At 31.7% G+C, this 24,624-nt stretch overlaps 1 protein-coding gene across 4 annotated transcripts in view; it reads left to right on the forward strand.

Moving 5' to 3' along the window:
• The window catches only part of LOC127724071 (intraflagellar transport protein 88 homolog), a 38,523-nt gene extending 18,737 nt beyond the window's left edge, over window positions 1-19,786 (forward strand). For all 4 annotated transcript variants that reach the window (XM_052230913.1, XM_052230914.1, XM_052230915.1 and 1 more), the window contains exons 15-25: window positions 786-855; window positions 1,889-2,005; window positions 2,647-2,755; window positions 3,284-3,322; window positions 5,177-5,288; window positions 5,679-5,794; window positions 6,704-6,822; window positions 7,157-7,263; window positions 8,365-8,428; window positions 10,138-10,266; window positions 19,277-19,786. In XM_052230913.1, coding sequence (XP_052086873.1) covers window positions 786-855; window positions 1,889-2,005; window positions 2,647-2,755; window positions 3,284-3,322; window positions 5,177-5,288; window positions 5,679-5,794; window positions 6,704-6,822; window positions 7,157-7,263; window positions 8,365-8,428; window positions 10,138-10,266; window positions 19,277-19,395 — 1,101 coding nt within the window. In that variant the 3' untranslated portion in view covers window positions 19,396-19,786. The remainder of the gene's footprint in view (window positions 1-785; window positions 856-1,888; window positions 2,006-2,646; window positions 2,756-3,283; window positions 3,323-5,176; window positions 5,289-5,678; window positions 5,795-6,703; window positions 6,823-7,156; window positions 7,264-8,364; window positions 8,429-10,137; window positions 10,267-19,276) is intronic.
• The last annotated feature ends 4,838 nt before the right edge of the window (window positions 19,787-24,624 follow it).

The following is a 24,624-nucleotide window of genomic DNA, read 5'->3' on the forward strand; positions in this document are numbered from 1 at the left end:
AAATTTCAAGTGTATATTTACAATGTAAAAAAAGCCTGCATTCTTCTGGCACCTTTATTACAACTTTCATATTTCTTGGCATGTTTTCACACCTTTTCTCGCCTGACACGATATACATATGCATGTCAATATTCTTCACAATTTATACATTGATACAAATGTATCATTAAAATTTTTCTAGGGTGATTTCCTTCCCCTTCTTATCTAATTGTTTTTACTCTAGTTCTGAAATTTTTCTCTCAACTATTGGTGGTATCTTTTATATAGCTACAAAGGTTCTGTTCACATTACATTGAACAACTGAATTGACACATACAATTCCTAGAGTAGTTCAATTTGGCAGGTAATTAACAAATGTATAAAAGGAGAAATTACAGGTGGCAAATGAACATTTATGGCATACAGAAAGAATAACAATTACCAGAAAAAAGAGTAAGCTATGGTAAATGTAAAGGGTTCTTACCATATTTGCTGTTGATGTAAGAATATTATATTCATATATTGAGATAAGGAGATCTCAATGTATGCTTGAGCTAGTGCTGATATACACAAAAAAAACACCATTTTTTAAAACTTTCCAATTTCTTATGAGGCTACCCAACTGCAATACCCAGTGAACATTAGAATACCTGTACAATGTACAAAAGTTTCTCTTTTAAATTTGAGCAATCTTTATATCCCATGTCATAAAATCACCACTACAATTCAACCAAATAGTTCCTTTTGTAATTTATTGGATATTTTTAATGAAATTCTTGCCTAAATGAATGTGATTTATTTTAAAGGAAAATGACATGGCGCAGGCAGACAAGTATGCTGAGGTTGCCATGCAGGCTGACAGATATAATCCTTCAGGTATGTTACTATATAATGTATCATACTGATAAAGAGTTTTAAGAGACTTATTGAACAACTTCTATTACTGTCAGATCTATTTTTCTGGAAAGAAAGGTTTCTATTGACTCAATTTGAACAAGAGTTACTTCCCTTCTGTTGCCATGTTTGCGGTCTGCATACACAAATTCCTTCATAAATCAGCCAAATTCAACTAACAATTCTGACTGCTACACTAGTTATTTTTAAAGCAAAGTGGTCCTGGCTATTGTCCTTTTACCTACTTTACATAGATTCGATGTCAACTCTCTAAAAACAGAAGAACAACGGTGAAAAAAATCAATCTGGTCACACCAATAACAACATTACTGTAAAAAGACATCACATTGTTTTTAATATTGTTCTTTGTACACTTGTGTTATTTCACTGCTACTGAAAATGTTGATGTGTCCTGAGCTTTTGGAACATTTGAAAGAAAATTGTTAGTAGAAGAATTTTAGATAAAACAATTAAAAATAAATTAATGCTGTATATGGGTGTAATGAAAGTTTGTGAAGAAATAAATTGTCCACGGTAATATTTTGAACAAATAAGATTTTTTTTAAATGTGTACAGGACACATGCTACACAATATAATACTGAAATTTTGTTGTCTTTCAAAGAACGATTTTTTTCACATTGAATATTTAAATAAGAACAAATTAATCTGTTATCTTTTTTTTTTAACTAAATTTTTTTACAGATTTATATTATCTAGAATCTATTACTTTGAATTCAGAAATTATTGTGTGCATTTATTGTGATTGTTGAACCATCTATGCAAATGCCAGTTTAATTATTGAGATTTCAGGAATGCAGCATTCAAATAATACTATCAAAATTTTAAATGCAAGTTTTAATTTTTGCGACACCCATCTTTTCGCAATTTTTCGCAATAATGAAAACATAGCAAAAATGTTTAAATTAACAGTATGTATGCACACAAATACCTACAGGGTAAAACACAAATTTTTATAATGATGCATATTTATAAAAAAAAAACTTTTGTTTTCAGCTCTTGTAAACAAAGGGAATGTATTATATACAAAAGGAGATTTTGAGAAGGCAAGAGAGTTTTACAAGGAGGCTCTACAGAATGACTCTTCATGTGTTGAGGCTCAGTATAATTTAGGTAATATTTTTTTAAACAGTTGTAAAAGGTTTAAGTTCACAGGTGAAAAATATGATGTATTGTCATGCAAACTAGAAACAATGTTTACAAATACAATACAGAATACATATGTCATGCTTACCAATCTTGAAAAACATTAAACAAAAGGAGCTGTTAGAAATTTAATTTTAAATGACAATAAAAGCTTAAAAATATGTACCTTATAAAATCATCAATGCTCTGGATAAAATGAGGTATGTGGATTATTCATCAAAGAGACAGCATATTATAAGTTGTGAATGATCTTTTGTAGTATTTTTCATGAAAAAAATGATTTCCTTCATTGAGAAGGAATTGAAAATAATTGTTACTTTAATGTTTGAAGGACTTTAAGCTAAAACAAAACACCTGCAGAAGTCTAAAACATCAAATCTGGGTTGTTCTATAAAGTACGAATAATCAAATATGGCGGAATGTAAACGAACATAGAAAAATTAAGTTGTTCTCTTATTTCTTGCTTTTAGTACTCTGTAATCTGCACTTCTGCCAGGCAATTTCAATTTTGGAGTAAAAGGCTGCAGATTATACATGCCCAATTACGGTAAACATACCATTTTTATTCTGTTTGATCATTGTTATATGTTGTGATATGTATGTTTTAGGACTGACAAACAAGAAGCTGAATCGTTTAGAGGATGCATTAGACTGTTTCTACAAGCTACATGCTATACTGAGAAACAGTCCACAAGTTATGTACCAGATTGCTGATATGTATCCTTTTGTTCTGAAATTCAAAATTTAAAGATAGTTGTCATAAACCTGTTCCTTTGTTTTTTCAATCATCAGTATAATATTTTCTACCAGTATTTCTAAGCCCCTAGATTTTTTCCTTGCATTCATATGGGGACTTTTTTCAAAGCTGAGACAAAAAGGATTTTTTCATGTCTCAATCACTAACAAGGGATTTTTCTTCCAAGATTTGGTGTGAAAATGGCTTCTGTTGAACTTGATTTTAAATGTCAATCCTTATTAAATTGTTGTTTTTCTAACAGAATTGACTTAGAAGATCTGTATATAAGTTTTACAATTGCATTTACTAGTACTAATGCACACAGATTTTGTTTTAAGAGCGTTTTCATTCTCCATCTTTAATCTTTGATTTATCATTCTCTGGACCTTTAAAGGAATGCACAGATTTTGTTTAAGAGCGGTTTCAATCTTCATCTTCAGTCTTTAATTTATCAATCTCTGTACCTTGAAAGACCACTAATTTACTACATTTTCTTAACCAAGTTACAGACATGATCAATTGGAAGACACAGCACAAGCAACAGAGTGGTATGTATCTTAATAAATAGTATTGTTTTATCAATTAACATTGATATCATAATTATAAATTAACTGTTTACATAACTTTTAATTTTTGCGAAATACTGAGGATTTTCTAGCCAAGGAATAGATTACCTTAGCTGTATTTGGCAAAACCTTTCAAAATTTTTGATCCTCAATGCTCTACAACTTAGTTCTTTTTTGTGCCCCTTTTTTATTTGAGCTTCACTGATGAGTCTTTTGTAGACCAAACAAGCGTCTGGCATACAAAATTTTTAGCCTTGTATATATGTTAAGTTTATTTACATGTAGGATATGGGGTAGATGTATAAGAGATATCAATACGATGCTATTTTAAAATATTCATGTATCTTGTAAGTTATCCTCCTTTGACATATAATCTTCAATTTGTTAAAGGTGGTCACTATATGGTAGAAGTAGAAATCAAATAAAAAGTGTTTTTGGTGTCTTCAGTTTATCCAGCACTTGGAATGCACTATAGAAACTTTTAGTGTCAGAGACTGTCAAGTAGATCAGTTTGTACCTTTCTTAATGCTTCCATTACTGATCCAAAGCTCACAGTGATAAGTTAGAAGAACTGGCACATTACAGCATGTCCAAATCAGCTAGTATCTTTGACAACAGTGGTCTCATATTATCATTAGGTTTTAAGATTAAAGTTTAAGAAGATTGTCAATATAGTACATACAGGACTGTATAGGCTTTCTGCAAATCTATCTATCATATTGAGACACCACAGTATTAACATGATAAATGACAATTCACTTAGACAACATGTGGTATCTTTATAAATATTTTATCCAATTATTGTCTCTAATGTGGATACCTCTACTCTTTATCCTTAAATAGTGAAAGAATCTTTTAACAATCTAACAAAAAACTGTGTGAAGCTACATTTTGAAAAAAGGATAAATACTGTGTATTCATTTATTTTTATGGATTACAATTTCTGTGGATTAAGGATCCATTGTATTTTTGTGGATATTTGATTTCGTGCTTTTGCCAAAGTCTGCATACAACAATATACATATATCTATACATTCACGGTTTACCTTTACCCACAAATCCACACAAACTGGTAACCCATTATAAATAAGGAATTCTAATATGACGTCCTATTATCGTCAACCAGTATAATCACAATATATCTACCTTAAGCGCAAACGCAGTAATACACAAAAACGGCTGTTCCGCATTACAACCAACTTATTTATATTACCAGATATTCTCAATTTTCTACATCAAAACCCCAAGTTAACGTAGGCCAAGATTCAGATACAATATATTTATCTCTATTCTACAGCAAAATAAACAAATCAGTTCATTTCAATTTATCTTTCATGGTAAAATTTCATAAAACGAAAATTCAGCGAAATGATGTTATTGTCTTGGCATGGCAACGAAACAAGGTGACGTCACAAGTATGTTTTTGTAAACAAAAAATCAAATGTAAATACCGGGCGTTTTAAAGCTTCTTGTACGCCTCAGAACGAATAAAATTACATTAGAATAAAATATATAAGTGAAAAATGCGATTTAAAAAAAAAATCATGGAATTATATGATATTACTAATATTATCAAAATTGGGTAAAACGGAACAGCCAAAACAATATCGTATGTATAGGGCTTTCGCGGTTAACAAAATTACCGAATTTGTCCTATTAGAATCGAAATAATTCATGGCAGCCGTACTTAGCGAGGGGTAAAATACGAATATAAATGCCCAACCCATGGTTAAATGAAAACAAATCTACGGCTGCCATGAATTATTTCTTAATCAATAGTATTACATTTATATAGATGTTAAAATACATAGTAAAATATTTGATTTTCTTTGTCAGGTTTATGCAATTGATTGGTGTAGCACCAACAGATACATCAGTACTGGCTAGAACAGGAGAGATATATGACAATGAAGGAGACAAGTCACAAGCATTCCAGTACTACTATGATGTATGTTTATTGAGAAGCTGGAATAACTAGGGATATAATTGAATATCTGTTGAGTTCATTCAATGGGAAATTTAATTTCTCCTTGAAAAAACCAATCTGGCTGTACAAAAAAAAATAAACTTCACAGTGAACAATAGCTATTTTAAATTAATTCAGTGGGACAGTTCAATTTGCGAAAATTTAAATGGCCAGGTAAACATCAACTGATTCTGGGGAAAGTTTTTATTTTCTTCGCAATAATTGAATACTTTACAACGATGAAAATGTTTCATTAGTAGTTTGAATGAAAAACTAATGGCACAAAAGTTATGATGAATGTTGGTGAAATTTTGAATTTAAGATATGTTTCTTAATATATAAATGTAAACCCTATTGTTATTTTATTTTCAGTCTTACAGATATTTTCCATCCAACATTCCTGTAATAGAATGGTTAGGAGCTTACTACATTGATTCCCAGTTTTGTGAAAAGGCTATACACTATTTTGAGAGAGCTGCTATTGTTCAGTAAGGTTTTAATTATTTAAGAATTTGATATTTTTAAGATCCCTAAGATTAAACTATTTACTAAACAAATGCAGTCTTAGAGTCATAATCTGGTTGTATAATTCTTTGTGTGTATCGAATTGTATATAATTATAATAATACTTTCTATATAAAAAATGTTCTTCGATAATTAAAATTCTATCATTTTGGGAAAAGTGTTCCATTGCCTGATATAGTCAGTACAGCTGTTTTTGATAGTATGTGTTTGACCTGTCAATCAATATTATGTAAAAAATGTTCTTCGATAATTAAAATTCTATCATTTTGGGAAAAGTGTTCCATTGCCTGATATAGTCAGTACAGCTGTTTTTGATAGTATGTGTTTGACCTGTCAATCAATATTATGTAAAAAATGTTCTTCGATAATTAAAATTCTATCATTTTGGGAAAAGTGTTCCATTGCCTGATATAGTCAGTACAGCTGTTTTTGATAGTATATTTTGACCTGTCAATCAATATTATGTGAGTAGGAAGAGCTTAGCAGTATTGTTGTTAGCATCCTCAAAGTGTTTAATGAAAGGATTAATTGCAGTAAAACAAAAGTGAAATTTAACATTTTTTTGTTTTGAAAATCAAATGTTGTATGAAGCCTTTAAAGAATTTAAGAAATGTTTCTCTGCCTAATGCCATATGGATATTTTCAGATTATTTTTATACAGGTTTTGCTAAACACAACATCATTCTATAGATGATACTAAATGTTCTCATCTGGCATATGATTTATAAAATAAAAAGACAAGGAAAGAAATATGAAAATACTGATCACATTCAAAATTAACCTTGCCTAGAAGCTTTTTTTATTACTACTTGTATATGCTGTGTGTTTAAATATAATTTTCATTCAGTAACATATAGTGTTGATTATTTCAGACCTAACCAAGTCAAATGGCAGTTGATGATAGCAAGCTGTCATAGACGAAGTGGAAACTATCAACAGGCATTGGAAACCTACAAACATATACACAGGAAGTTCCCTGATAATTTAGAATGTAAGTTTCATGCAATGTTATATAGATAAACTTTCAACAATTGTTGGGCTTTTCAAAAACATCAGTTTGGGGCATGGGAGGCCCTCAAATTAATTGCAATATATACTTTATGAGGAGCAATATTCATGCAATAACTCTTTTATTGTATAGCAAAGAATTGAAAGATTGAAAAACTGTTTGAAACTTATTTTTGTCACTAATTTGAAGCTTTATTTGTACTAGTGCAAGACAATATATTATTGCACACTAACTTTAGGTTACTTTATATATGAAATATGTTGTTGCTATACAATAAAGTAGAGCATTGATGAACAACTTTATATTTGATTTGCAGGTTTGAAATTTTTGGTGAGGATTTGTTCCGATCTTGGTTTAAAAGAGGCCCAGGAGTATGCCACAAAGTTAAAGAAAGCTGAGAAAGCTAAAGAACTGAAGGACCAGGTAAATAATAAGATATCATATTGGTAAAGATGGATGTTTTTTTTTTTAAATTGTTTCCAATTTTGTTGGGCCACAACCTTTTATAGCTTACTATCTATGGTATTAGTTTTGCTCAATGTTAAAGGCTTTATTATTCCCCATGCAATGAGTTGCGGAGGGTATAATGTTTTTGACCCGTCCGTCTGTCCGTCCGTCTGTCCGTCAGTCCGTCAGTCCTGTTTCTTGTCATCGCAACTCCTCTCAAACCACACAACAGAATTTCATGAAACCTTTTTAGATAATAAGGACATACTACGTAGATGTGCATATCGACAGGAAATTACGATTCAATTTTTTTTCTAGGAGTTACGCCCCTTTGAACTTGTTTGCTTCAATATACTACTGCAACAGTTTGTCATGCAACTCCTCTGAAACCAGACAACAGAATTTCATGAAACCTTTTTAGATAATAAGGACATACTATGCAGATGTGCATATCGACAGGAAATTACGATTCAATTTTTTTTTCTAGGAGTTATGCCCCTTTGAACTTATTTGCTTCAATATACTACTGCAACAGTTTGTCATCGCAACTCCTCTGAAACCACACAACAGAATTTCATGAAACCTTTTTAGATAATAAGGACATACTACGTAGATGTGCATATCGACAGGAAATTACGATTCAATTTTTTTTCTAGGAGTTACGCCCCTTTGAACTTGTTTGCTTCAATATACTACTGCAACAGTTTGTCATCGCAACTCCTCTGAAACCACACAACAGAATTTCATGAAACTTTGTAGATAATAAGGACGTACTACGTAGATGTGCATATCAACAGGAAATTATGATTTAATTTTTTTTTTCTTACTGTTATTTTATTTCTCCAGTGACAATGTGGGGACGTGGGGTATGTGAGTGCGCTCACTAAGGTTCTTTAATTGTACATTATATTTGTCGAAAGAGTTATTTCTTAATTATTTACAGTTGTTTATAAAAATAATTGTTCTCATTTCATTTAAATTCTTTGGTACCAAATCTGCATATTCTTTGAACTAAAGTAACATAGATAAATTTTTGTTGATGTTTAAAAAGCTGTGAGATCCACTTGTTTTTTTCAGCGTGCAAGTAGTGGGACAAGAAGAGGTAGTGGTAGAGCCAAACGTGAAGGCAGTGCAGGAAGTGGTATGTGTTATTTTATAAGATAAACAAAACATTGTAAAAGTATTATCATATGTAAAGTTCCCTAATTCATGGACTTCAAAGTTCATTTGAATCACATAATGTAAATACACATTGAAAGACATATTTAGGCCCCTACATCAAAGATACTTGAGCCCATTAGTTTTCACTTTGTCCTTTCATGCATCAACTTTTTATGCCCCACCTACGATAGTAGAATGGCATTATGTTTTTTGGTCTGTGTGTCCGTTCATTTGTCAGTCCGTTTGTTCATCCGTCTGTCCCGCTTCAGGTTAAAGTTTTTGGTCAAGGTAGTTTTTGATGAAGTTGAAGTCCAATCAACTTGAAACTTAGTACACATGTTCCCTATGACATGATCTTTCTAATTTTAATGCCAAATTAGAGTTTTGACCCCAATTTCACTGTCCACTGAACATAGAAAATGATAGTGTGAGTGGGGCATCCGTTTACTATGGACATATTCTTGTTTTAAAAAGGCATAATTTCCTTAACTAATGGTTGGAAAGGAATCAAATTTTATATGATTCTTAAACAGGATAAATAGATGCACATATATCAACTGCAAGTTTTTTTGGTAGGTGGGGGTTAAAGCATTTTCAGACAAAAATTCAAAATTTGTATGATCAGTTTATTCTCGGATAGATTTTCTAATTACCTTTGGTCTTCCTCTGTCCGGCAGTAAAAGCGTCCCCAAAGTGGGGCGTCCATTTGGCTGTGCTGGATGTACAAGTACACAACCATGTCGGGTCAGAATGGGGTCGTAAAATCTGATGCCACGCTCTCTGTGCATTAAGAACCCTTGCAACAACTCATTGAGGGGTCCGTAGGTTACCTTTTGTAAGGCAAAATTTCTGTACCTTTCCAATATATCCTCATTTCCCCGATCTTCATCCCAGACGACCTTTATTACAGGACCAACCACCAACCTATTGTATTTATTGTTAATTTGTTCTCGTCCTGAACATGCATGAAATATCTGCCATTGGACCTTAAGCAACCAACAATTAATCAATATTTGTTAACTTCTGGCTTAAGTCAAGGTTCTCACTAAGGATTTTTGAAGACAAGTTCAGTCACTAGTCATTTTTGGCCATGGTGATTCCAACAGTGAGAAGAAGAAAAACATGAGCTATAAATGATATATGTGCTCATTATTCATTATTTTGTACATAAATCAGGCCGTTAGTTATCTCGTTTGAATTGTTATACATTCATAATATTTGGGGCCTTTTATGGGTTTTGCTCATTGTTGAAAGCCGTATGGTGACCTATAGTTGTTAACTTCTATGTCATTTGGTCTCTGGTGGAGAGTTGTCTCATTGGCAACCATACCACATCTTATTTTTATATCAGTTGATACAACCCATTACAATCTTGTTGCATCTTTTGGACTCACCAGTTTTGAAAATGATGAGTCCAGGACTCGTGGATTTGCCTCAGTCAGAACCCTGTGAAGTATTGAAGATGTCATGTTCTGAAATGGAACTTGGTTCTGAAAAGTTTCTTAACACTTCTGCCATTAGACTTGTATAAATAAGAAAATAGACCTTGACAGTTTCTTTACTTGGATTCTGTATAGATGTTAGCTTAAGTTTTTCTTAAATTTGAAATTTTGTGTTTCATTGTTCTTTTTATACATATAAATGAAAAATTTAGAACTTTGTTAATTTTTTTTCTAATTCACTATTCAGATCGTGAAACTAGCGCAGGAGGATCAAGGAAACCTAGCTCTAAAGGTCGCAGGTCAGGTGGTAATCGACTTGCTTTAGATGATGATGATGACGGGAAACCATATCAAGTCAGCAACAAACAGGAAATTGGTAGGATACTCTATAACACCTTATAAAACTCTTACAATTCATGCATTCTTATTCATATTTCGCCTTCGGTCTCAAGTAATGAATTAGCTTAACTTCTCTATGAGGGGTGAAGCTTACATGTAATATCTCTGTTTAAAGAAACAAACTATAACCACCAGACCATAGATGGCCAGTGACCTTGACCCTAGTATATAAGCACCTGTTCCATAATAACTTGTCATTATTTTTTCTAGAGGGTGTGAAGTGAACACAACACTTCACTTGAATTCTGTTTAGTCATTTTATTTTTTATCTAAGATTTAGGGGAAAGTTACTTCAATTACATTTAACTTGTCTACGATGTACGACAAGTGCTAATGTTAATATGTTAATTAGACATAATAATTTCTCAATTGTCTACGATGTATGACAAGTGTTGATGGAAATGAATTAAAAATTTCTTGTCTACGATGTATGACAAGTGTTGATGGAAATGAATTAAAAAAAAAAAAAAAAAAAATTTTTATTGTCTACGATGTATGACAATTTTATATATTCATTAAGTTTTGCCTACGATGTAAGGCACATGTGTTACTTAATTCATTAACTCCTGTTTGTTAAACAGGTAGATATTTAAAAGTATTTCTTTTTACCTGAAGGTCGTGAGTACTCTTCAGAATTAGCACGTGTTTTACCTGTACAGGTACACATTATTTTATTACAATGGCTGAATTTGATAATGCAGATGTATTGCTTTAGCAAGATGTTTAGAATGATGTTAACACTAATGAGGGTGATGGCTTTGATTTTCATCACCTCTGGGTTGTTTTAGAAATTAAAGATGATAAATTTAATAGGAAAACTAGAGGTATTTTGAATAAATCCTCTTCTTAAACAGTTATAGAACATAGTAGTTTTATAAAAAATCATAAAAGGCATTGCAATTGGAAATGAATGACAAGTGACAAAGCAACAAAACCTGTCAAAAGGAAGTTTTAAAATCTAGTGCTATTGGTATAGCTTCAAAATATCCTAGATTTGTGAATATTTCTCAAGAGGAGATAGCACACTTGAGATTTAAAATAGGCATGTAGATTGATACATTGACTCATTATTATTAAATGTAGTAAAGAGCCTGTATGAACCATGAGGTTTGAGACAGTTTCTCTGCCTTCCACTCAAGCAGAGGTTGTAGAGAACCCTGCTGCTTTATTCCATTTTTGCCATTAGAGGCTTACTTTAATGAAGATTAAGTTCTAGATTTTGATCTGAACTACTGTAATGATACAGTGCATGTACCTCCTTTTGGAGTTTGTGCCATGGCTGATGATAGTCCAGCCAGAGCTGAATTTGATACTTCTTTTGATCCTGCATTAGGGTTTTCAGAAGCCTTTAAGGCTTCTCTTGGTGAGATTAATGGTCCAGTATCTCAGCCTGTTTGTTGAACAGTTTAATCATGATTTTGCTTGGGAAATCCCAAAATTGTTTAAAAAAGGCAGAAAACTGGGTCTGAATTTTCTTCTGGACTTTCTGTGACTGTTAATACTACCATGTCAGTAAATATCAAATCAGGAAAATATCAAGTTGATAGAGGAGTAATAAAATTTTCCTGAGAACTGCGAGAATCCTAGTGTGCCTAGGATAAATAAATAGATCTAAATGGCACTGCCTAGACAGGCTCACTCTGTGGTTTCAAAGATGCAGGAAACCCAGAGATACTTTATTAAGGGGTTGACCATCACCCCTATTGTTGAGTTGGATAATATTTGTTGTAAGAATGAGCCATTAGATCTTGATAATACAAGGAATTTATTGTCAAATTCTATTTTTTTGTTTGACCATGGGTTTCTGGTTAAACGCATAGGAGATGCTCAGAAATATCTAGATGATAAAACCAATTTGTAATTCTGATGTGATAGTTGATTTATCACGTTTTTAGTTATGATTGCATGAAGCAAACTTGGTGATTATACCAAGATTCTTAGGCAAATCCTAGATTCCTTGGAATAGGTTCCAGGTCTAGCAATTATTTTACTCCCAGCAGTTATGGGAAAGGCAATATCAGTCTTTTAACTGCGGAGGTTCTGTCGGTCAACAGGGCGTATGGCAATTCCCTTCATTGAGAGGGAGAGGTTTCCCAACAGGGATACAGAGAATCTCAAAGAGGTCACAATTCTCAACCAGTTCCTATATACAGTAGATAACTTAAATATTATGAATTGGAAAATATTACTAATGATCTATTGATATTCGATTTAATAAGAATAGTTATAAAATTATTTTTAATGTTGTGCCACAAGGTTCATCATTTTTGAATAAAATACATTTCACTTTACATAAGGATGAAATAATTTCAGAAGTCTAAAAATTGATAGCTAAGGGAGCTATTTAAGAGGTTGAATAATTGGAAAATCAGTTTATTTCCTATATTTTCTTAGTTCCTAAGAAAGATGGGTCTTCAAGGCCTGTTATCTATTTGAAAAATTCAAACAAACTTAGCTTGTGGCTAACCAGCATTTGAAGCAGGACCATTTATCATTTGTTTAGATGTAATTTATAGGGATGATTATATATATATATATATATAGCTAACATCCATAGATCTCACAGATGCATATTTTAATATCAATAATGATTATATCAAAAATTCCTGATTCATGTGGAAAGGACATTATATGATGTTTATGTTCTTTGTTTTTGGATTGGCTTCTGCATAAAGAGTTTTTACTAAGGCTTTTAAACCTGTCTATGCATTTTTATGAAAAAATGTCACTTGAAGTATATACATGATAAAGTTACATTGATGATTCTATTATTATGGATCAGAATCTAGATAGTTGTACTGTGAATACAGAAAAAATGGTGCAAATGCTTGATAAACTGTGCTTCAGAATAAATTTTAAGAAGTCGGTCCTCATTCCTTCGAAACACATTGTTTTCCTTTGTCTCATTATTGATACTGAGTTATTTAAGTTTTTTCTGACAGATGAGAAAATAGTAAAATTATCTCCCTTGGGAAGTTCTTCTTAAATAGAATTGTGTAACTGTATTATAGATGCTTTGCATCATATATTGGTCTTGTTGCGCATGCTTTTAATGCGGTATCTGTGGGAATGTTACATTGCAGAAACATGGCGAGAAATAATGTTGAAGCACTGAATAGTTGTTACAGTGATTATTTTCATCAATAGGTGAAATTTTAACAATTTAAAATCAGAAATTGAAAATTGATAAGACCCATCCAAATAAGTTTTTGGATTGGACCAGATGCCTCATCAGAAGGATTTGGGATCCAAATTTGAAGAAAAATTTTCTGTTGGTAGATGGAGCTTCTCGGAACGTAGGATCATTTCATATAGATTACTTAGAATTGTTGGCTACATTTTTCTTTTGGAGAGAAATGTTTAGTCACAAAGAGTCTTGTTAATTGTTATACAATCAGAAATTACATTTTCAGTAGCTTTTATTATGCAATAGGAGGTATAACCTCTTTGTCAGTTGACAGGCTTACTACAAATATTTCATTATTTGGGCTTGGTGTTCAAGAAAGGACATTTTTATCACAGCTCATTATATTCCTGGAAAGAAAATTTTGATGCTTATCATATGTCTAAAAATTTTACAGATTCAACAGAATGGCAATTGAAAGAAGAAATATTTGTTTTGTTTTTATCACGTTTTCATTTTCAAATTTGAAGATAATTGTTTCTCTGTCTTTTGACCAACAAGCTCCTTTCAGAGATGTTTTTACTTTTCATGGTCAGAATTAAGACCTTATATTTTCCCATCTTTTTCCTTGTTGGGGATAATTATAAAGAAAATTATTAGTGAAGTTCAGAAGGCTATTTTTATTATTCCTTTTTGGCCGGCTCAGAGTTGGTTTTCTTTGCTAAGACCTTTTTAATTTGTTTGCCAGTTAAACTGCTAAGCATAAAAATTAGTAACGATGTTGCATACTGAAGAATGCCTTCCCCTCAGGAAGAGACTAAATTTAACTGTGTGTATTGTAAAAATATAAGTGAACCAACACCTGAAGTGGTGATTGTGCGGTAGGGTAAAAACATGTGTATTGTATTCAGAAATCACTTATAAATAGAAGATTTCAGAATCATTTGCAAAATATGTTTACACTACATCTTGGAGACCATGCATCTATGATCAAGCAATATCAATATTTTTTGAGAAATTTCATTATTTGGTGTGTTCAAAGGAGAACCAATTCCTTATCACCATCTGAAAAGGATGTTATTGATTATTGAAATTTTTTGTAAAACAGAAGCTTTTCATATTCAGCATGTTCAATGTAAATTTTACTTGGTCTATGTTGAAACAGACTTGATCCTTTAAGAAGTAGATGTTACTAAATTTGTTTGTTTACTATATGTGAAGGGTTGCTTAAACCTGAATCTGCAATTGAAGAGTTAGATACTCTTTAACTTGAGAGGTGAATTTAGTGCTAACTTTTTTAAGTTCTTTATATTCATTGGAGGATTTAACATTGAAGACTGTCTTTTATACTTGTGTCTTTATTTGCCTTGACTACAGCTGCCAAAGTACAATCTTTATCAGCTCTAGATTTACATTCTATGTCTTTCATTCAGAGACAAGGCAATTTATTTTTTCATATACATGAGCTTTTGAAAAATACTAGATCTGTTAGTTAGTCTACCTAATGAGGTGTTCAAGGGTTTTGATAATCCAAAACTTTGTGTTGTTAAAACAATGATTTATTATGTTTTGTGTACAAAATATATGAGGAATTCATCTAAGTCTGTTTATTTTTTATGGAACTTTTCGTAAAGTTTAGATAGTTAGAGAGAGTTCTAATTTTAGCCGACGTTTTAAGGTTCACTCATTTAGAGGAACCTCTTCATAAGTGCCTTTAGCTTCAGGATGTTCTATTAAAGACATTATGGCAACAGCTTAGTCTGGACATGTGCTAGAACTTTTTATAAGTTCAATAACAGGGAAGTGAATAATATCAGTACTTAAACACTTTTCTTCAGTTGTAATTACTGGATGATCTTGTGATTTTTATGCTTTATTAAATGTGGCATTTATGTAAAAATTGTTTTTAGTTTGTGTCTACACTTTAAACAAGCTAATTCATTACTTGAGACCGAAGGCGAAATATGAATAAGAATGTTCCTTCATCCAAGCATATCTTGGATGTGCAGGATGAAGGTCATTCTTAGAATATGAGCCTGAGGCTCGAAAGTAATTAATTCCCACCCTAGGGATTATCAGTCAGACCCACCCTTTTCCAATGGGTTTTATGGTCGACACAAACTTGCTTTAAATTATGACAAGTTATTATGGAACAGGTGCTTATATACTAGGGTCAAGGTCACTGGCCATCTATGGTCTGGTGGTTATAGTTTGTTTCTTTAAACAGAGATATTACATGTAAGCTTCACCCCTCATAGAGAAGTTAAGCTAATTCATTACTTTCGAGCCTCAGGCTCATATTCTAAGAATGACCTTCATCCTGCACATCCAAGATATGCTTGGATGAAGGAACATTCTTCATGCAGGATTTATTTTTTATGCCCTGCAATAAAAGTTTGTTTAAATGAGATATAGGAATCAGTTTTAGGGTCTGTATCTGTCTATGTGAACTTTGTCCAATTCACTTGTAACTTTGTATAACAATGGATTATGGTAAGCAAATTTCAACCAAGCCAAATTATTTTTTTATCTGTATATTCATAAGTATGCCCTTTGAACTTCTACACTATTCCTGATATGCAGCGTAGAGTCAATATTTTCAAGTGCTTTTAGTCTTTTTTGACAGTTTTAGTTTTCATACGATATGTATAGTGAAAAATACAAGAGTATTTCCTTTCTGCCTAATGGGAAAACATGTTATATTTTGTTGTTTAGCTATAAAATATATATAAAAATATAAGAATTATTTATCTTAAGTGCTTTAGTCTTTCTGTTTATGCTGCTCAGGGCTGTTCCAGAATAAAATGCATGGGGGGGGGGGGGGGCATGGGAGGCAATTTTTAAGGCCCTGACCAACCATAAAATAAAAATTTTAATTTCATAATTCTTACAAAATTTTAAGGAAAATGAAACCACCATATTGAGTGCCTCCCATCCCCCATCTGATAAGTTTTTTAACAGCCCTTACCCATATTATCAATGTCATCGTATTAATAATTGTCTCACCTGTTTAAAGTAATGACTGTCTTCCAATTTTGTGTGAAGATGCTAAATTGTATATTATTTGCAAGAATTTGGATGTATGTATATTCATGCATACATGGAAAAAAGTAAAACCAATTTACATACTTGAACAGTTGGGACTTTGCATATACATATTGCATGCTGATAAATTTGTGTTTTTTTTGCATGCATCTTATAGGACAATCAGGTTCGTATACACAACTATGTATACTGTGTTTCTATATATACCATGCTTTACTAGATATTCTTACTGTGCCTATGTTAATATTTATTTGCTGAGAACAAGCTTTCTTTGAATTAATGTACTGGTCAGAATTTTGTAATGTTTGCAGAAAATGATAAGCATTGCATTAATTATACCTCACAAAACAAACAAACAAACATCAACAAAGAATACCCTAACAACTATAAAATTTGTATAATTTTATGCATAAACAAACCCTCCAAATCAACAGTTTGTCAAAGCTAACAGCCTAATAACTGATAGTTCCATTCTGGTTGACACAGTAGGATTTGTGTAATTGCAATGCTGGGAAGGAATAGGAATACAAAACCATCATATGACTTGTTAAAAACACAGGACAAATACATATAGATTTTACCGCTGCATGGAATGGGATACAATATTTCTCCAATCGAGGCAATTAAATTTTCAAATTTTAATCACAAGGCGTGCAGAGCGTTTTGATTATTTAACATTCAACTTTCAAGAGTGCAGAAATATCGTTTTCCACAATATTTGGTGGTGAAATCTGTTTCTCATGATATTTAGACAATATGAAGACAAAATTTATCTTAATTTTTCAATGAATTGCAAACAGATGTGTTCTTTCTATGTGACATCAGAAGACATGGTAGCTTTTTTTCTTGATGTCACAAAAGAAAATTCAGAGAAAACAAGAAATTTTGACCAATTGGAAACTAAGTTCAAATAAATTATAAAAAGATAATCAAACGTCAGGGAAAGTTTATGGGCTTGTGTACCATGTTAGATCAGGGTTTTGATATATTTGGATAGACCTGATATTAATTGATATTTTGCAATGTTCTACTTGCCTTTCATACAAATAATGTCTCTTTTTGTGTGCGAGTGTCAGTGTTCTCCCTAGATTTGTTATAGCGATGTGGTTAGCATGCAAGAAAAGAATAAATCACCTTTTCATTTTGGACATTATGTACCTACCTTGCAAGACCCTCATGGGTAGTCAAGGACGTTGAACACCCCTGTAGTAGACATGATGTCACAATTGTAATGCAAAAGTTGGTTGAATTAAAATAAATTGAAAAAGAACTGTATTTTATATACATATGCAGAAATGGAAATAAAATTTAAACTTTATTTAAATATAGTATTGAAAATTTAATGACTTTTATTATTAATATTTGACATCTACAGGTAAAATAAACAATTTCAGACAACCAAAACCAGGTAATCATTTGAACGGAAAATTGTACAGGTAGTACAGGAAATTTAAAACTTGAAAAAAATCTATAGTGGTACAATGAAATTTGTTATAACTAAGGGCTTAAACGGCCTGGGGAGAACACTATTATGTGTAAGGTAATGGTAAAAGGGAGATGTTGACAATTACTTCCTGTAATAACAAGATATATACATTTTAAATTTATTTATTGTGTTTCACGTCTAGCTTATTCTTTATCACACTTTTACTATGTGTGTACTGTCTCTGATAATCATATTGTCCAGTTTCTTGGTGTAGGCTGTAACAACTTTGCAGAATTGCTTATAAGGTTGGACGGTGACTGGGTCAGTTTACAGATTCAACTGTGCTTGCTTTCAAGCTTCTTTAATGATCGTAACAGGTCTTCTACAAACTCAAAGCTTGATTCTGATATATTTTTTCAGAAATTGCGATACTGTTGATTCATCATTCTTTGTTGGATACCAATTTTCTTTGAATTCGTGAACCACAAATTTAAATACTCGACGAAATATAAATTTTCTATTGGCTTTTGTGCAGACTTTGTAAAACCACAAAAATCAAATATCCACTGCCCCCAATCCCCATTAATCGGTAACTATGAAAATGAATAAATCCAAAGTATTCAGTAACTCTACCCCTACATAATAAATAATCCTTTACAGAGATATAAAAGTTTCCCTGACTTTCAAATTTAGTCACTATTACTAGAACATATCAAAAGTAAGTTATAAACTTGAGAATCACCTGCGCTTATTTGGCCTTTGACAGAATCATTTCTAATTTGGATATGACCAAATACAACTTCCGGGCGGCAATATAGAACAGACACAAGAAAACTCAAAAAATATAACTACTAAAGCATTTAAATGATTTTTATTTGCTTATAACATTACAAATCATATACTAGAAGTTACAAATATAGTATATACATTTAAAACATAACAACAATCAATTTGTTTTTCTACTAAAATATTTTCTTCCTGACCACCTGGTTTCATGGCCGAGTTTCGTACCTGATAAAAAGTCTAAAAATCAATGTATGCATACATAATATGCACCCCCCTTCTCAGAAATCTGTACTAGGGTTAAAATCCGCATACTTTACACACCTAAAGACGGTAATCTTTTATCAAAAGATCCTGAATATGAAGTTTTTCTGGAAGGATTGTAATGTTATGTACAATTCTGCTGTATAAATTAACTAGTCAAAGATCGTCCTGAACATGCATGAAATATTTGCAACTGGATGTTTAGAACCCAACAATCAATGTATCCAACTAGTCAAAAAAGGATTTAATCATTTATATCATTTCTTAAGTAAATGTTCTCAAGAGAAAATGGAGAAATGTTGGTTGGGGAGTTATAAAAAAAGTATGTTTTTTTTTCTTCTACAGATTCCACATATTCTGATCCATTAGGACCACAGATGGAAAGACCAAAAACAGCAGCAAAGCGTATGGACCATGATGAGCTGTTTGATGAAGATGTAGGAGATGATCTTCTACCAGAATAGACCAGATTAAATAGAATTGAATGGACTAAATGATACATGTAGTTCACATAAACATTTATTTATTTATTTATTCCGTCCTTTGTTAATGTCTATTTTTGTAGAAAGTTACATTTGATTTTTTTTAAAGCCTTGCCCATAACTAAAATACTTTCTAATGTTATTTGTAATCATATCAAGAAATATTTTTAGAAATACATTATCTATATAATTGAAGTTGACAAGACAGTAACAATCTTTTTTTATTTAACTTTTTAATAGTTATCTCCCTTCAATTGAACAATTGAATAGTTATCTCCCATTGATGACAAGGTCAAATTAATTGAAAGAAATATTTGATTCGCTTTACATTGATGTGTATTGAATCTGTTAAATAAAGAATAAAATAATGTCAGATTGTTACATTATAATGTAACTTGCAAAAGAGTTCTGTTTTGATATTTCAGTATTTGAAACAATGGTTAGTTACGAGGATGCTATTTAGATGGAAAAGTCTTGGTCTAGGGTTATTTTGTTAAGTAGTAGTCCATATAAGAATCATATAAAATCAGAATATTGTGATACACTTCTGGAAGGACCATGATAGCGTTTGCCATCACTTTGCATCCATCTTTTGTTCATCCTTCGTCTGTAAACTATTCTTAAAAAATCTTCTCAGAAACTTATCAATGGATTTTCTTTATCTTTAAGTATAAGGCTTGTCTGCTCCATCTATAGGGTGTCAACTATTAGGTTTGTGAATTTTGTCCAGGTTGATCAACCAATATAGAACATAGGGGTCGAACTACAGTTTTGGCTTATATCTGTAAAACTATAGCAATAAGAGAAAAACCGACAGAGTTAAAATGGTCAGCACAAGAAGTTCTATCTATCCTGAAAATTTTCGAAAAATCTGTTCACCTGTTTTGGAATTATTGCCCCTGAAATATAGATATTATACTTTTTTTGCATGTTCTTGTCATTGTTTCAAAAACTATAGGGGCTAGGTTAAAAATGTAAATTGGAAAAATTATCGTCATGACAAGAGGTATCCATTCTGAAAATTGGAGGAAAATCCCAACTCTTTGTTTGAGAGTTATTGTCACTGAAATATTTTTTTTTTTACAATTTTAGCAGTTGTTGGCTGTTACCCAGAAAAATATAGGAGCTTATTTAAAAATGTAAATTGAAAAAATTAACAGCAACAAAATGAGTAACTAAAGCATGTGCATATTAAAGTCGTAATCAGCAAACTGGTAATATTTATACCCCACAGAATTTTATTGTCGGGTATAATGTTTTTGACCAATCCATCAGCCCGTCAGTCCTTCTTGTCATGGCAACTCCTCTGAAACCACACAACAGAATTTCATGAAACTTTATAGATAATAAGGACATACTATGTAGATGTCCATATCTGGGAACAGTATATAATATATGTTCCTGTGCATATCGACAGAAAATTATGATTCAATTTTTTTTTTCTAGGAGTTATGCCCCTTTGCACTTATTGGCCTCAATATACTACTGCAACAGTTTGTCATCGCAACTCCTCTGAAACTACACAACAGAATTTCATGAAACTTTGTAGATAATAAGGACATACTATGTAGATGTGCATATCAACAGCAAATTATGATTCTTTTTTTTCTAGGAGTTATGCCTCCTTGAATTTTATTGGCCTCAATATACTACAGTCCATCAGTCCTGTTCTTGTCATCGCAACTCCTCTGAAACTACACAACAGAATTTCATGAAGCTTTGTAGATAATAAGGACATACTATGTAGACATGCATATCAACAGAAAATTATGATTCAATTTTTTTTCTAGGAGTTGTGCCCCTTTGCACTTATTGGTCTTAATATACTACTGCAACAGTTTGTCATTGCAACTCCTCTGAAACTACACAACAGAATTTCATGAAACTTTGTAGATTATAAGGACATAATATGTAAATGTGCATATCCACAAGAAATTTTTATCAGTTGACTTTTGTGGGAGTTGAGTCTTTGAACTTAGGAATCTGGTGAGATTTTGTTTACCCAATGACAATGTGGGGGCGTGGGATATGTGAGCGTGCTCACAAAGGTTCTCTAATTTCATCGGGTGAGTAATACAGGCATAGTTGTGCCTCTTGTTATGACGTCATTAATAAAAAAATAAGTTCATGAAGTTTAAGAGCTTTCTATTTGACCTTGTAAACTTATTAACAAAGATCAAAATTATTCCTTTGTTTTAAAACCTTATGTCTTGATTTTTGGGAATCAATATTGATTTAGTAAATAACACTGTAACACAAATGGAAAATATTTTGTTTCTGCCTTTTCTATTTAAACCGTGTTCACAAATTCACTATGGAAATGGTCTAAATCATGTTTTTTTAGCATGCTTAATTTATTATATTCTGATCCCCAAATTTCCCCAAAATATGCTATATATATGCTATGTGTCTTTCTATGTTGTGATGTTACACTATTGTTTCAGATAAGGGTGAAGGTTTGGTACCATTCAAACGTTTAAACCCGCTGCAATTGTTTGCACCTGTCCTAAGTCAGGAATCTGATGTTCAGTAGTTGTCGTTTGTTGATGTGGTTCATAAGTGTTTCTTGTTTCTCGTTTTAATATAGATTAGACCGTTGGTTTTCCCGTTTGAATGGTTTTACACTAGTAATTTTTGGGGCCCTTTATAGCTTGCTTTTCGGTGTGAGCCAAGGCTCCGTGTTGAAGACTGTACTTTGACCGATAATGGTTTACTTTTATTAATTTTGACTTGGATGGAGAGTTGTCTCATTGGCACTCCTACCACATCTTCTTATATCTATATATTATTAGGAGAATTAACTCCTTAATTATATATGAGGGTCTAGACGGGGTTTACAGAATAGAGAATAATGACCAAAATAGATAATGAATAAAGAAAAAATAATGGCCAAAATAAATAATGAATAAAGAAAAATGAGCAAAATATATAAAGAATAGAGAATCATGGAGTGCAAAGGTAAAAAGAATAACTGGAAAATTAAAGAATTGGGTATAATGAGTACAATACTATTTCTGTATTTTTAAATATTTTAAGGGCATTTTCTTTATCTTTCAATATAACGCTTATTTTGTATTCTCATGAAAATTTTTATGTAATTTGGTGCATTAAACTTAAATTCATTCACCATAACAAATGAATATACAGGGATACAGATCTAGTTATGCTTCACATGATATATATGGGAAAGTCATGCATGATTTGATTAATCCTATGATTTGGGATAAAATAGAGTAATTTTAACAGACAAATTTTATACTAACTTTATAACAACTATAAAGTACAAATTACAGTTTCTAAAGAAGGATAAGAATGAGTTGATAAGTAAATAAAACAAAATGAATATATTACGGATTACAAATGTGTCGAGTTTTGCGATTGGATAACTACACAGAGATGTCAAACTGCTGGGGTGTATATGACGTTTTTTCCTCAATTGGAACCTTAATATTGTCATCATAACGAACCTTACTATGTGACATAGTCTTAATCTACATAAAGTAAAAGAAAGTCAGCGGCTCACAAAGGGAAAAAAATGATGAGTATATCCTTTTAATCATACACTTTTTATTTAAAATCACACCATTTTCTCACCAAATACTAAGTTAATGGCAAAAAGAATTATGATAAGCAATGAAAAAAAAACACAGTTTACAGCACCTCCTGGTGAAGATTCATAGTCTGACTAGTTTCAAACAAGACGGTACAAGTTTAAATTGTTAAATAAATACTGCAAAATGAAATAAGTTATTCAGGAGTTGGGTTGGTCGTTTTGGAAGGCAACTGAACTGCATACACAAGAAAATTATTTTCACTTCAAATTACAAAATCTTTCACTTATATACGGCTAAACATCAGATTGGGTTTATCAATGTTTCTGTTGAACAAAAAGCATAAAAGTCACCTATATACAAACTCTGCATTTGAAACCTAAATACTTTATTGCAAAAATATTTCTAGTTTAGTGTGATGGAGTTTAGTGTGATGTTCATTTTTACTGAACTAGCACACAATTTTATTTAGGGGCCAGCTGAGGAGAACCTCCGGGTGCGGAATTTTCTTGCATTGAAGACCCATTGGTGGCCTTCGGCTGTTGTCTGCTCTTTGGTCGGGTTGTTGTCTCTTTGACATATTCCCCATTTCCATTCTCAATTTTATTCTAATAAAAAAATCTGTTTGTCAAGATGAAAACAAGTGCATTTTAAGTGAAGGGATACAAAATACAGAGAAACATGTTCTGAAAATCTACACTGAATGGTGAATGTTCTACAAATACCTGGTCCTGGAAAATACATTTAAAGAAGTGGTAATCCATTATATATGTGTAATTTAGGTCTCAAGACAAGATATATAATGTAACATAACTAATTTCCTGGCTGAGGGATTATATTCCTGAGCCTCCTGAATAAAATATAATATATATATATATATATTGTCATTTTTAGACATAAAATAAAATAATTTGACAGTGTTTCTCCTCTCAGTGTATTAATGATAAATATGCAATAAATCCAATTTTGGATTACCAAGGTACCCCCAATCATTTGGCTTACCAGTAATTTAAGTCACAAATATCAATATTAGGGAATGCTTATTTTAACAAAACTGATTAATATTAAGCATTTTTAAATACACTGATTTTCATTTCATTGATTCAGATTATAGATTGGGTTTAGTGCATAAAGGTCAAACATAACCTGAACTTATGCTTCTATTGCAAGCATTTCTAAAGTCAGAAATCTTGTCAGTGAACATCATTGTCTCTTAATTGTTTTATCTATTTCAAATTTTGATGTTAATTGGATATTTGATTGTTTCAGTTGATTTAATTCACAGTTTTTTCTATACAAAGGTCAATGAAGATTTGCCATATATTTTGTGAATGTATTTTTGCCCATCTGAACTGCCAGTATCTCTTTCTACTATCACTTGGCATCTGTCATTCATAAATATTTTCAAAGATCTTTTTTGAGACTACTGAACCAATGTATATCAAACTTGATATGATTGACCCCCATGGTCTATTATACATTTTGTAAATGCATTTTTGCCCATCTGAACTGCCAGTATCACTTATTGCTATCACTTGGCATATGTCATTCATAAATATTTTCAAAGCTCTTCTTTGAGACTACTGAACCAATTTATATAAAACTTGATATGATTGACCCCCAAGGACTATTATACATTTTGTGAATGCATTTTTGCCCA

The sequence above is a fragment of the Mytilus californianus genome, unplaced genomic scaffold (assembly GCF_021869535.1).
Source record: "Mytilus californianus isolate M0D057914Y unplaced genomic scaffold, xbMytCali1.0.p SCAF_14, whole genome shotgun sequence".
In the NCBI taxonomy this organism is placed as follows: Eukaryota; Metazoa; Mollusca; class Bivalvia; order Mytilida; family Mytilidae; genus Mytilus; species Mytilus californianus.